This window comes from Microtus pennsylvanicus, chromosome 4 (assembly GCF_037038515.1).
Source record: "Microtus pennsylvanicus isolate mMicPen1 chromosome 4, mMicPen1.hap1, whole genome shotgun sequence".
Lineage (NCBI taxonomy): Eukaryota > Metazoa > Chordata > Mammalia > Rodentia > Cricetidae > Microtus > Microtus pennsylvanicus.
Genome location: NC_134582.1, coordinates 126,783,446 through 126,798,612, shown reverse-complemented (window position 1 = coordinate 126,798,612; position 15,167 = coordinate 126,783,446). Strand labels below are relative to the sequence as shown.

The 15,167-nt window shown below is 38.8% G+C and overlaps 2 protein-coding genes across 4 annotated transcripts in view; one reads left to right on the top strand and one right to left on the bottom strand.

The window, feature by feature from the left end:
• Usp6nl (USP6 N-terminal like) overlaps positions 1 to 15,167 on the top strand; it is a 131,168-nt gene that overhangs the window by 59,096 nt on the left and 56,905 nt on the right. The gene's annotated exons all lie outside the window — the stretch shown is intronic.
• LOC142848932 (small ribosomal subunit protein eS19-like) lies at positions 1,352 to 1,786 on the bottom strand. Of its 2 annotated transcripts, XM_075971098.1 has the most exons (2): positions 1,582 to 1,786; positions 1,389 to 1,441 (listed from the first exon to the last, which is right to left on the bottom strand). In XM_075971098.1, exons 1-2 carry the CDS (start codon positions 1,784 to 1,786, stop codon positions 1,389 to 1,391), a joined length of 258 nt encoding a protein of 85 aa, XP_075827213.1. The 2 variants fall into 2 exon arrangements, with proteins under 2 accessions (XP_075827212.1, XP_075827213.1); XM_075971097.1 differs by having other exon boundaries at positions 1,352 to 1,786.

The following is a 15,167-nucleotide window of genomic DNA, read 5'->3' as shown; positions in this document are numbered from 1 at the left end:
CTTGCTTTTTCTGTGGGCTTGGTTTGAGTCCCAGCACCCACACAGTGGCTTACAGCTCTCTCTAATTTGAGTTCCCAGGGATTTGATGATCTCTTCTGACCTCTGTGGGTACAAAGCATGCATGTGGGGTGTGGACATACGTGTAGGCAACGTTCATACACATAAAATAAATGTATCTAGAAAATTTTTAAATTACTTCCAGGATACTACTTATTTTCCCTGAGACTATTGCATATTTTTGTTTAGGTTTTGTTGCTAATCCACACCTCCATGTTCACCCCGCACCCCCATGACTTTCTGTGCTGTGATAGAGAAAAACAAAACTACAGGAACTAGCTGGGTAGTGAGGCTGACTCACTAGGTCAGTGATTTTTCTATTCAGTGTTTCAGGAAACATTGTCACATATTGCCTTTAGGAGTTGCTGCACAGTTGGCATTGATAAAATGTAAAATCTTCAAATACCAAGAGAATGCCAAAGACTTGTCTGAAGAGTTAGTCAAAGAAAAGGAATGGACAGAATTGAGAAAAAACAAGCAAGGGGAGGAAGGAACGAAGGACAAGCTGTACAACTGAGCTTTAAGGCAAGAAAACATGTCACACAGAGCTAAGATGTCAAGTAACAGACCCCTCTCATGCCTTCTCACCTCCAGCCCAAGCCAGATCTTCCCCGGGTTCCTGGAGCAGCACAGCCCGTTCTCTCCAAGCATCTTCTGAGGTGTCCTTCCCTGCTGGTGTGGATCTCCTCTGGCTGTCTGGGCCGACTTCCTCCCACTGTATGGTCCAGATGCACAGGTGGCATAAACACAACTACTTAAGTTGTAGCTATTTTAGTAATTATTTTTCAAAATTTGTCTTAGGATAAAGCACTGGCTACTTTACTTCCCACCCTGCTGGAACCAACCCAACAAAAAAGCTAAGAATAGGGCCTGTGAGATGGCTCAGTTGGGTTTACTACCAGACCCGATAGTCCACGTTCAATCCCAGGATCTTCATGGTAGGAGGTGAGAACTGGCTTCCACAAATTATCCTCTGATATCCATACTGGCACTCTGAGAAGCGGGTACACACACTGGATTTGTTATTTATTGAAGATACAGTAGTATTATGTATACTGTATAACATAGTACAGTTGTACAGGTTTCTCACCAGACAGTTGGAAAATACTTATCTTTTAGAGGTCATGTAAGGTAAAGAGTTTGTCCATGTCATCTCTGGTTTTATGTCTGTGTTTGCATGCGGGGTACACAAGTAGAGTGAGTGTACATGTACGTACCTGTGTGTGTGAAAGCTATAGGTGTTCTTTTTTTTTTTTTATGAATGAGGCAGTTTATTAACCCAGCATCCTTTGTTCTAATGCTTGTTGTCAGCTGCCACCTGACTGGCAATCCTATCCAGATCTCTCTGTTCCTGAGGTGGTAGCTTGCGGCCCCCATCTTGGTCCTTTTTCACCATTTTCAGTCCCTTCAGGGCTTGGAGAACGCGGCGGGCCACACTCTTGGAGCCTCTGCTGAAGTGGCTGGGCCTGACACCGTTTCTCTGCCGTCCTCCATAGATTTTGGTCACGGAGCCAACCCTGGCACCGCCACACGGGTACAGGTGCCGTGCTGTAGAAGCAGCTCGTGTGTAGAACCAGTTCTCATCATAGGGGGCAAACTCCTTATGTTTGGCCAGCTTGACTGTGTCCACCCATTCAGGGACTTTCAGCTTCCTGGACTTTATGAGGAAGACTGCCAGAGCTCTGAAGAACTCCTGCTGGTTAACGTCTTTTACAGTAACTCCAGGCATTGTGCGGCCGCCGTGCTGCTAGCCAGGGAAAAAGGGCGCTATAGCTATAGTGTTCTTGAGTATGTTTTTCAGGAGCCATCTATCATGGTTTTTAAATAGTCTCTCCCTAGGACCTGGGACTCAGTGATCTTGCTAACCTGGCTTGCCAGCAAGCCCCAGGATCTGGTATCGCCATTGCTGCAGTGCTGGGTGGGTTACAAGTACACACCAGCACACCTAGCATTCTTATGTGGGTGCTAAGGATCAAATTCAGGTTTTCATACCTGAGTAGGGCAAGTGCTTTACCAACTGAGCTCCCCCCCCAGCCAGGCCCTTGCTCTACTTTTAAATTATTCACATCGATATTTGAAGTGATATCTAAGTGAGTTTGTGTGAGTTTTAGTAAGTGGATGCTGTCTGAAGCAGCTGTGCCTTCCTTGAAGCAGGAAGACAATAAATTCATGCTCTGTCCCTTAAGCTTTGTAGATAGTACTAAGTTTGCTTTATGAAACTGTCTTTGTTGGGAAATACTAAAGTCTTTACAATATTTATATACTTCATAAGTTGCCAGTGATGGGTATGTTAAAAATACTGCCTTTAAAGTTTCATCTTCAGAATTAATAAATCCTTGCTTCAAAGAATGTATGTGCTATACAAACTTATAAAAGAGACATTGAAAGGAGCTTGAATAAAATAAGTGTAGGACTGAATTCTATTAACTGGAGTATAAATGGGAGACAGAATATAGGGTGCAAAGGCCCTTTGTGGGGAACTTCTTTTTCCTGCCCAGCAACTTGTAATTGGTAACTAGCAAAATATTTTTAAAAATAAAGCTTTATTGTACTTAGTGGTATATGAAATAATACCAGACTGCTTCAGTTTAACTTTGGAAAAACTTGCATACTTGTTTATAATAAGCAGATTCTACAAAACTCTTTGGCTCTTTATAATACCAGTGAAGCAAAATTTCAGAAACTTAGACCTCAGCGTGTAGTGGAATCAGCAGTGTTGAGGAACCATTACTCTTATTGGAGGAGGATAGTCTCTTATAGAAACTTAACCAAAGCATGTTTATTTGAGGTCGTGGAAGTCAGCCAGCCCACTTCCTGGTTACTGTGTGCTATTTTCTTAGCAACGTATAATTTATTAGTTGGGAAGTAGACAAACATGTCTTTGCTTTTTAAATTTTGTGGTGTTGTGCCTTAGTGCTTTCTAGATGTGTGTTGAACTTGAAGCTCCCACGCGAATATAGCTTAAGAAGAGTAGCTTTACCTTCAAATTTCACTTTCTCACTTGAAATGTACAAATTGACTATTTCTGTAATATGTAATGGCTGTTTGGATATTGAGCAAGGTGGAACCGTGTTATCTGTCAGGTGACGAAGCTTAGCCAGTGTGTGAGCTGATCCTAGCAGCTGGGCTTCCAATGGGACCTTGTTTTTCTGTGCAGCTTTATTTTGTTTCCCCTCATTGTCTCATTGACTCAAGGGTGTTTCCTTGCCTCTTGCCCTTATTTAATGCTAAGTTGAGCTTATGCTGACATTTTCTTGTCGTTTTGGTGATAGACTACCTGACAGGTTTAGAAAACCTTGAAGCTTTATTGCTTTGGTCCAAATGTCACTCCAGAACTAAAAGGCTGTGTGATCTTTGCAGGTTAATTAACCTAGTAATGTTCCTGTCTGTTTAATGACCAGTAATGATACTTACTTCATGGTTTTGAAGTGAGGAGGTTAAATGAGATAACAGAATTTAGACTATGCGGAGTAAGTGCTATCTGTTATCTGTGAGCCAGGCCTTTCATTGTTAACTTAATTCATCTGGTACCTAATGAGTAACTAGCACTTTTGCATATAACTTTTGTACTTGTTATGTAAAGTACATCTTACTTAGTATAAGAGCCACCAAACTCAGTGATAGTACTAGAATATTAGTAGTAATTGAATGTACGGAATATTAATACATATTAAACACATATACATATTGAAATGCTTATGTATATGTTGCCTAGAATTATTGAATTGTGTTTAAAACAGCTATGTGTTGTGAGAATTTTGAGATACCATGCTTGAGTTTAGGGTCCTTTAAAATTTATTTTTTATTTTATTTGTATGGATGTTTTGATTGCATATATGTAAGTGCAAACGTGTGTGCTATGCTCCGGAAGACCAGAAGAGGGCATTGGACTTTCCGGAACTGGAATTAGAGACACTTTTGATCTGCTGTGTCAGGATGCTGGCAATAGGACCCTATTCCTTTGCCTGAGCAAACAGCTCTTGACTGCAGAGCCCTAGGGAACTTTTTTTTTTTTAAAAAAGAAATAATTGGGTGACATTTTCTTGTGACAAAAATACTTTGATTCATTCTGTGCCATTCATCGGATAATTCTTGTCAGACTGCTGGCTTTGATGGCATTAAGGTCCAGTTTGAACCAGGGACCAATACTTAGACACGTCAAAGCATTGAATGCAGTTTTCGCTTCATATTTAGTTGAAGTAGGCAATTTGTGTCCATTTTGGCACAGTTTGGCTTTTACATACCATTTTTAGAAAAAATAGAAAATAGGATATTTAGTTGAAAATAAGTTTTTCAAACTGTCTGGAATTATGTACTATTAGAGTAAAGTCTCTGTGAATCACCTTTCATTCCGTTTGTCTTGTATCTGTTGTCTGCAGTGGTGGTACACATCTTTAATCCCAGCACTGAGAGGCTGAGGCAGAAAGATCCTGACATCAAGGACAGCCTGAGCTGTAGTAATGACTTAGGTCAGCAAGGCTGTTTTGTGAGACTTGGCTCAAACAACATCAACAACACCCTGCAAACAAAATCTGCTCCAGTCGCATTATTTTTATTAATACTTACAAGGTCAAATTCAGGACAAGCTTTTATTGCAGTGATTATAACTGTACATCCTTTCTTTCTGAATGTTCTGGGAAGAACTGTAGAAAGAGTAAATGAAATAGATTCAATATCATCTTCTTGTAATTGTGAAGGTGGTTGATTCAGTATCATCCAAAAGCAGTGTTTTATTAGTGTTTACTTTATACATTAGCTGATTATTTATTTGTCAAAGTTTTGCAACTTTTTGTTACTTTCTGTGTTTATTTTAAAACCTATAACTTAAAACATAATAGAAAGGCATAGTCGCTATCCCAAAGAATAATATATGTAAGTTGTCCTTGCATTCTTTAGACACTGTTAGCCTCCGTTTTGCATAAATGGCCGACTATTTGGTGAGCTTAGAAGGCTCTTGGAATCCAGCATACAGCGGTAAGGATTGATTGGCGAAAAAGCTGGACCTGGTGGGTCATTCCTCTAATCCTAGCATTCAGAAAACTGAGGCAAGAGGATTGAGAGTCTCAGATTTGTTTGTAAGGAAAGTGTTGTAACAGTCCTGCTCTGCAGCTTAATTCCTGTATGACCTGAATTGTTTAACTTCTCCATTCCAGTCTCCCCATGGGAAAACTAGACTTAAGTCTTAATCTAACGTAGCAGGTTGTTGCTATAGGAAATGAGGTTATGCATGTTAAGGCCTATCACAGTATCTGTCAGGTAGAAATAGCCCAGTAAACAGCTTTTGGAACATCCACAAATAAGGAGTTGTTGCAAACTACTCTGTGTCATCTATTAAGACAATCATCCTTCTGGAAAAACAGTTAAGGTATAATCTTAAATTTGTTGGCAACAGTAGACGAGGCAAAGTGAGTGAAGTGACTCATTTGTCTTGGTTCTAAGTATCATAAACATCTTCTGTTGGTGATGTGTCATTCCACCCTGCTGCCAAAGGTGGGAAATAGATTCACAGTCAACAGTTAGTAATTATATTTCTCATCAGTAGTAATGGTGTTTAAGTATTATTACATCATTTTGTTTCCCTTTCCCTGTGAATCATTGTATAAAGTGTAGGAGTTCCTAGTCTGGATTTGAGGCTTCTGGGAGTCAGTTGTGATTCAGTTTTGTCTCAAGCCCCAGAATATCCTTCATTGACTGACTGGAAGACATGGCATTGGGTTTGAAAAGGCTCTTTCGGGACTCTGTTTTACTTAGATGAACGTGTTCACTGGATGACAGCCAGGCATTCCCAAGCCTTCCTGTGGTGGGGGTGCAGGGGAGGAGAGCAGAGTAGAGAGAGCAGGTGCACGGAGACAGAGGTCAGGAGACAAAGTAGGAGCAGGCCAACCTTGCTCTGATGCTTTTTGGATCCTTGACTTTAAACATCCTTTTGTTTCTTGTAAGGTGGAGAGAGTTGTGTGGGAGAAGGTTCTCGGTGTTGAGCTGCTGGATCTATAGGTTTATGGGAACCCTGGGGAGCATGGAACCTTTTGGTAGAGACAGAGACTGAGCAAGACAAAAGGGAGGAAGTAGGTGGAACATAAATGCAACAGACAAGATACATTTGCCCACCTTTCCCAGGTGCCCCACTTTGTGAAGGACTTATAAATAATCAGAATTTAAAGAAAGCAGATGTATGTGTTTGTGTCTAAACGTTAGAGTCCATAAACTATAAAAATATAAATGTAAGCTGTAAACAGAAATTTTAAAATAAAGTAAATATGTAAGAGAAAGCAGACATACACATTTGTAGTGAAAAACATGTACAAGACTGATAGATTCCAAAGAGACCAACATGGAGGATATACTGTCTTTTGTTCATGGGGATTATAGTTAGTAGCAGAGACATTAGTTTACATTACTATGTGGAAATAGGGAGACCAGAAGCACTAGCCAGTTATCTTTAGGAAAACGGGCAGTGCAAAAGCAGAGTTGCCTACAGCTGAGGTTTTGATTTAGTTTGAGTGGAGGGGAAAAAAGATTTTTCTCTTATACTGAGTCCTAGTCAGCAATTGTTTTTTAAGACTTTAAGAAATTATTTTGTTCCTTTCTAGATATTGAGAAGCAAGTTATAGAAGTATTTTCAGGAATTGTTAAAACTGTGACTTATTTATATAGAAATGTTGAATATCTACTGATGCTAGATGCTTTGCATTTAAAGTATTGGGCATTTATCCTGTTCTTACTCATCTTAAGCATGTCTTATAAGCAACTCATCTGTTATAAATTTAATCTTTTTATTCCTATCACACAGAGAGTGTGGGGACTGAGTCAGGCTAAGGTGGTAGCTGAGGACCAGTTGCAAGGAAATCCAATACTAATGTGACAAATTAAAAGAAACTGAAGCTGCAGCCCTGCTGATTGTTTCCCTTAGAGCCCCAGCTGTGCTGCTGGGTTGCTGTTGGGGAAGAGGAAAACAGTGGTCCCCAGCTCCACCATCTGCTTAACTTACCGTGGTCTCCTGACTCCACCATCTCCTTGACTTACAGTGGTCCCTAGCTCCACCATCTCCTTGACTTACAGTAGTCCCCAGCTCCACAATCTGCTTGACTTACAGTGGTCCCTAGCTCCACCATCTCCTTGACTTACAGTGGTCCCCCAACTCCACCATCTTCTACTTGACTTACAGTGGTCCCTTGATTCCACCGTTTGCTTGACTTACAGTGGTCCTGCAAGTGGCCCCACTATTTTCTGACTTAACAGTGTTCCCCAGTTTCCACCATCTGCTTGACTTACAATGATTGCCCGTCGCCACCATCTGCTTGACTTTAGCATTTGAACTTCTAGTAGAAATTGGTTTTTAGATATGTATTTTGTAACTTTAATGAAAAATATTTAAAACAATTTAAAGCACGTCATAATAGGAATGTTGCTAATCATTCTGACAGTAATGTAAGGAATATTTTGAATGCAATGGTAAGGCATTCACTGGTAATTAAAAGATAATATTAAAGCATTTAGACATATTTTTAGTACTCTTTTATTATATGAGATTACACATTAATGCAGAGGGATGTGAAATGAATGTAGAAACATGTAGCTATTTGGGGAGAATGTTCAGTTGTTTCTGAGGACACTGGTCCTTACATATATCATCATTCCTTGTCTTTCTTAACCTTTTCCTGGTTACTTGTACTATTTTTATAATTGCAACTTTGATTAGAATCTTTTGTTGTTGTTCCAAAGTGAATATAAGAGAGATGGCTGAAAGCCAAGTGATTTTTCTAAGATTAATGTATGAGTTGAGGAAGAAAGGAGGAGATAAGAGTTTTCTTGAAGTTGCACATTTTTGTAAGACATTTATGTAATGTAGAGTAAACAGTTCAGATATAGGGAGGTGGAACTGCATTGCTGTGGGTGACCTGGCAGTGAAGGGGAGTAAAGGGCAGGAGGACACACTGGGCCAGTGCTTCATAGAGGATTTCCTGCTGATGCCCTTGCTGGAGAGAGACCTGAATGCTGTTTCAGAGTAAGCCATCTCGGAAGACCAGCTGTGGGTGCTTACACTTACTTCATTTTGCACTGAACCATCAGTCAAAGTTGGTGACCCCTCAGGGCCTTTTGATTTGTTTTCAGTTGTACTTCAAATGTAATCTGTTTAGTTCTGCTTGAGCATTCTAGCTTTGGCTTTAGAGCACGGCAAAGTAAATGCTGAAGTTTTGAACACTGGGTGGCTATATTAAGGTTTTAGCATTTAAATATTTTAAAAATATAGTTTTTAAAATTTATTCACTTTTATGTATATGAATTTATATATGTTTGTCTTTATGTTCCCCATGTGTTTGCCTGGTGCCTGCAGAGGTGGGTAGAGGACATGTAATCACCTGAAACTGGAGTTATGTTTGGTTGTGGTCTACCACGTGGGTGGCTGGGAACTGAACCCAAATTCACTACAAGAGCCTCCAATCTATTGTTGGTCCAGCATGGTTCATGATCCAATCAGAAAATGATTACAAGTAATTAAGACCACTACTTCCAAGAACTGTTGATTTTGGTAGAAAGATGGAGGAGCTCTCAGAATAAGTAAAAACAAACAAACAAACAACTTATTTACATTATATTAGGAGGAAAAAGAGAATATTATATTGAATTGAAAATCAGAGTTCTCAGGAACTGAAGCACCAAGCAGCTTTAGGCTTCTGTCTCTCTTAGGTTGAAGGGTTGTTGGTGGTGCTTGACTCTGGATTTAATAAGATAGGATACACTGTTTCCCTCCCTGTGGCAGCCGCTGTACTCTGCTTACTAGTAGTTTATGCCTCCCCAGTTTTCAACTTGCCTTTTGTCATTGTTGCCCATTGAGTTATTTTTTTCAACTTCTCCTAGTTCAGGTTCCCAAGGGAGGACAGGTTAACTAGATTACATGAACACATTAAGATTCTTCATAGCTGTGAAAAGGTAGAGTCACTGGTGTACTGGAGCCAGCCTGAACTCTTTGCTCAGTGTTACCATGTTGTTAAACATAGAAATTATCGGGCAGCATGAGCCAGAGCTCACTGCTTTTACCTCTTTGCCTTGTTGGTTGGTAGACACTGTTGGTACCCTACTTAAGTAGGTTTTATAGGTTATAGATATGCACTACCAGCGGGGCATACTGGTAGCTGGGAAAGAGTCAACTCTAACATTTTTAAGAGGATGCTTGTGGTTTATTTTTACAGAAAAGGGAGCATACAATATATGGGGGCTGGAGGTGGTGATTCAGCAGTGAAAACTTCTTGCTGCTCTTCTAGAAGACCCGTGTTCAGCGTTCAGCTCCTAGCACTCACGTTGGGCATAAATACAACCATAACTCCAGCTCCAGGGAATCTGATACTATCTTTGGCCTCTGTGGATATGTGTTTACTCACACAAACACACACATAAATTTAAAAAATAATAAAATCTGTATGTTTACAAAACGTGCACATTTGTATACTCTAGAGAAAATTTTGGTATCAGTTGTGTGTAGCAGTAGTTACTTGTAGGAATAGCTTGTGTATGTGTGCACATCTAGGTTTATTTTGGATCCTAAAATGTATTCCAAGTATTAATAGGCAATTCAGTTTTCTGTAATCACAGTAATGACAGGATCTTTAACTTCTCAGATAATATGGTGAAGTGTATATAGGAAATATCCTAATATTGCCCTTGTCAAGGTCTTATGAATTAACTTTCTCATGTGCCATACCCCTTTGGATTTTATTTCATATATGGACTGTAGCTTTTTGTACTACTTGCCTGTTTGGAGGGTTCTAGTAGTCTCTCACTCTTTTTGGTGCTCTGATACAAACTTTACAGCACCATATCCTTGAGGTTACTTGGATCTGATGCACTTCATGAAAGAATCTTGTATTCCCTTTCCTAATGCAGATGGATTGCTCTCTGGGCAGCTACATATTTGGCATAGGGAAATGTCTGTTACTTTTTGTGATTTCTTGGATTCTGTGTCTTCTGTTTTTGATTTTGTAGAAAGAAAATTATTTTATACTTGTTTTAAAAGGTAAGAAATGTTTTGTTTAAGACTATTAAAAACCAGTGTCAAGATTATCACTATGGGGAAGAGAATCTAGCTCAAACTCATTTCCAAATATAATGATTTATCTTGACTAATGAGTAATGAGGGCGAGACAGTGTCAGTGGCTAGAAAATGACTAAAAGACAAATGTGACAGGATTCTTGCTGAAGGCAGGCCAGAATGGTCGGTTGTGTAGATGTGGGGCTTTGCAAGATTCTTCTTACAATTGGACTGGAGAGGCAGAGACTAGGATGAAGATTAGGGCTCAGGGTCAAGGCTTCATGGGAGAGAAGTTCAAAGTCTTGACTGCAGTTTGACAGAAAGCCTACCAGTGTCTTTTGTTACTTTGTTTTGTATTGTTTTTCTGTATCCTCAAATTGCTTTAGAAAGAAGTATTGTAGAGGTAGCAAACTTTGAATCCTTGTATATTTATGTTGCTGAAATTGCAATATGGCTCAAATGGTGCAGATTTAGTCTATAGTTCTAGAGCCAGAAACCTGAAAGCCATTTACTGATTAGTAAGATTGATTCCTTCTGGAGTCTGCCAACTTCCACTGTTGGCTATCTTTTCCTACTTTTATTCTGGATTCTTGTGATGAAGTTGAACCTCTCTACATAGTTAGTTTCTTCTAGACCCTAGTTAATCCCGTGTGCAGACCCTTTCTCCCAGGAGTAGACTGTGGAATCAGTTGTTTAATGTTTGAACTATCTAGAAGCATGTGGTGTGTGTGTGTGTGTGTGTGTGTGTGTGTGTGTGTGTGTGTGTGTGTGTATTTTTCCTCATTTATGTTGTAAAATTCCAAGTTTATGATAGTTTTTCTCAGAAGCTTGATGGCAGATTGATTCTCCTTCCTTAGTGTATGACTTGACTTTTTCCTTTCTTTTTTAGATCTTCTGTTATTGGGTATTATTGCTACCCTAAGTGGAGTATAAACTTAATTCATGACTATTTATTTAATTCAGTGTACTTAAAGTTCCTAGGCACACAAAAATAGTTATAGGGCTGTTAATTTATGCGAAATGGTTTTCAAATTATAGGTCTCTGCCCATTTAAAGAAATGATTATAGTAAGGAAAATTAGATAAAAGAGAATAAAAGTTTCATTACAAATAGGTAGTTTATTAAAAATATTTGGAACGTGGGGTTGCAATGTGACTCTGTGCATAGAGGTATGGCCTCATCCAGGTTCAGCCAAATGACCTAATATCAATCCCCGGAATCCACATGATAGAGAAAGAGACCTAATTCTTACAAGTTGTTCTCTGACCTCTGCACTGGTGCTGCTGTGGTGGATATGTTTCTTTTCCCCCACCCCAAAAGTATAATACACTTTAATTTCTTTTAAAAGTTCTGTTCCCAGGAGCACTACTTTAGCATGTATTTATAATATGAATCAGACCCAGTATTTTCACATTAAAATGTGCTAAGATATAAAGTAGACTTGAAGAATATTTCTTCTTATATTTAATTTATATTTTAAATAATTTGTGTGCATGTGTATGTGCGTTCCGTGACAACTTTTGTTGAATGCACTAAGAATGTGGCTAATTTGAAGTGTAAGTGGCATGTGAGGTTGCTTGTGTAAAGCCCCTGTTTACTGGAGGATGGAATGCTGGGTGTAGGCTGTTGTGGCTTCTAGTTGGGATTCAGCCTGAAAGACGGGTTTTTCCTTTCAACAAACCTCATCTTTGTTTGAGTATCCATAGTCCATGTAACCACAGCGAGGCCTTTTCCCATTTGGAAAAAGAAAGAATGCATTTTAAGCATCCTTTCTTGTGCTGTTTTACAGTTTAAGTAGAGCCGCCTCCCCTCATTTCTGTCAGTTGCAGAATGTATGAGACCCCCCCTACCACCCTCACATAATGAAACCTTGGAGTAGATCAGTTTTCTGTGAGGACTGAAGCCGCTGTCACCTTCCAAAGCCAGCCTGACTATCTAAGGAAGGGTGAAGGACTTCTAAAGTTGATATTGTTTTGTACACTTCTCACCTATTCAAGTATTCACAAGGAAGAAGCAGCCTTCTGTCAGTGTTGTTTTATGGGATTGAATTTGAAATTTAGTGATGTTGTAATGTGTGTTTTTAAAGAACGCAGTTCATTTCAAGTGGATACTTAAAAGTTTGGCGGGGCGGATTTGAGACATCAAATGTCTATTTTTAAAATGCTTCTGAAAAATGCAATAGTTGTCATTTTCTTCCATAAATTTGTGCCAAGAGATAATTTCCCATGTACTTTAGTATTAAGCTAACTTTGTAAAGTAAGGAGCTTTTTAAAGTCATTTCTCATATTTCTCCTCATGGCTTTATTTTTAAGGACAGGGATTTTTCTTTACATACATTTACTAATATGAATTATATTTAAATCATAAAATATTGTGGCAATGGTTTTTCCAAATAAACTTATTTTATGGATTTATTATAAAAGTGGAGCATAAATTATTGTGTAAATACTGTGGTAACACCTTATTTGAGTTTTTATTTGATGATGGCATGGGTATAAGCTGAGTGGCACAGCTGTTATTGTTCAGTAGTTGCCCAAACTTCTGCATACTTGCACAGACACAAGGTGGCTATTAGTGTTTTTGTGATAAAAGCTTTGGGGTAAACTCTCGATTCTCACAATGGAAGTTTTAAATAAGCAATCGAGTGTATGCCATTAGCTTCTGCTCTGAGACAAGAGAGCAGGAAACACGATTTTAGCAGGTTGCTCCCTGTGCTGTAGGTGCACTACACCATGCAGTGTGAATGAATAATGTCCGCACGTTCAGCAGTAGAAAAACTAGTATTTCCTTTTACTCTCTTAACAGAAGCCCCCGCCACCTGGCTGAGGAAACTGTTCTGATCGTATTGTATAAAGCACCCTGTCATTCTAGAATCAGGATGTAGTTTCATCCAGTTCCAGGATGATCTCTTTAGACAACTGGGTTTTCTCTTGTAGAGTTCTTAGCCTGATAGTGATCGGAGTAAAGATTCATAAACAGTGGCTTATCCACATTTTCTGATTATTGACACTTCAGCTCCTACCCTCATTATTTCATTATTTCCTGTTCTTTTTTTTTTCTTTTACACTTTAAAACTTTTCCTTCTTGTATCGGAAATCTGCTGGCAGACTTGGGACTGGTTGTGGGTAAGGCCTGCTGTAAAAGATATCTTAGGAAAACGTTCGACTGCTGGTTTGGAAGGAAATGTTTAGCAGCTCTAATGGCACTGCTGGAGTTCAGTGGGCTTGGATTTAATTTCTATGCACGCACTTTCTTCCGTTCAGTAGCGGTAGGAGTCTGTTGTTTCAAAGCTGAGCATCAGAATAGGGTGGTGCTATGTGAATGCTTATCTCAGTCGTCTCTTTGTATTAGTGTGTTGTAAACGTGTGAACTACTAGTGTATGTTTTGGTTACTATATAGAATCATTCCTTCTGTGTACTTACTATTCACACTTACACTGAAGGGAGAGCTTGTTAGCATTTTGTACTCTGAGAAAAGTGAAAGAAATCCCCCGCCCCGAGTAAAAGAAATGTAACTTCATTTTCAGTGAATTCTAGGAAGTCTTTAGTTTATTTCTTTAATTCCTCCTTGACCCAGTGATAATTCAGTTGAACTTTATTTAGTTTCCATGTGTTTGTAGGCTTTCTGTATTTTGTGTTGTTGAATTCTAACTTTAATCCATGGTGATCCAATAAGATACAGGGGTTTATTAATAATCTCTGTTATCTGTTGAGATTTGCTTTGTGACCAAGTGTGGTCAGTTTTTGAGAAAGTTCCAAGAGGTGCTGAAAAGAATGTATATTCTTTTGTGTTTGGGTAGACTGTTCTATATATGTCTGTTAAGTCCATTTGAGTCATATTGTCTGTTAGTTTTCTTTTTTCTCTGTTAAGTTTCTGTCTAGCAGACCCATCCCTTGGTGAGAATGGGGTGTTGAAGTCTCCTACTTTTATTATATGGAGTTTGATATGTGATTTAAGATTTAATAATTTTTTTACACGTGTAGGTGCCTTTGAACTTAAATGTTCAGGATTGAGACTTTATCTTGATGGATTTTTTTCTGTGATGAATATGAAATATCCTTCTCCATCTCTTTTGATTAATTTTAGTTTGAAGTCTAGCTTGTTATCTATTAGTGTAGCTATACCGGTGTGCTTCTTACGTCCATTTGATTGGAAAAATCTTTTCCCAATCCTTTGCTCTGAGGTAAAGTCTGTCTTTGAAGTTGAGGTGTGTTTCTTACATGCAGCATATGTTTGGCTCCTGTTTCCGTATCCATTCTGTTAGCCTTCTATAAGTGTCTTCTTATAGGTGAATTAAATCTATTGATATTAGGGATATTAATGCCCAGTGATTGCTAGTTCCTGTTATTTTTTACTTTGCCATTGGTAGTGGCATTGTGTGTGTCCCCTCCCCCCTTTTTGATTTGCTGGTGTGGGATTATCTATTGCTTGTGTTTTCATGGATGTAGCTGACTTCTTTGGGTTGGACTTTTCCTTCTAGTACTTTCTGTAGGGCTGGATTTATGGATAGGTATTGTTTAAATCTGGTTTTGTCATGGAACATCTTGTTTTCCTCCATTTATGGTGATTGAAAGTTTTGCTGGGTATAGTAGTCTGGGCTGGCATCCATGGTCTCTTAGTGTCTGCATAATCCCTGTCCAGAACCTCCTGGCTTTCATTATTTCCATTGATAAGTCAGGTATAATTCTGATAGGTCTGCCTTTATATGTTACTTGGCCCCTTTCCTTTGCAGCTCTTAATATTCTTTCTTTATTCTGTATGGTTAGTGTTTTGATTACTATGTGGTATGGGGACTTTGCTTTTTGTTCCAGTCTGTTAGCTGTTCTGTAAACTTTTTGTATCTTCATAGGCATATCCTTCTTTAGGTTGGGAAAGTTTTTTTCTATGATTTTATTGAATATATTTTCTTTGTCTTTGAGCTGGTATTCTCCTTCTATCCCTATTAATTTTTAGGTTTGGTCTTTTCATGGCGTCCCAGATTTTCTGAATGTTTTGTGTTATGCCTTTGATGTCTTTAACATTTTCCTTGACCAGTCTTCAGCATCAGAGATTTTTCTCTTCCATTTCTTGTATTCTGTTGGT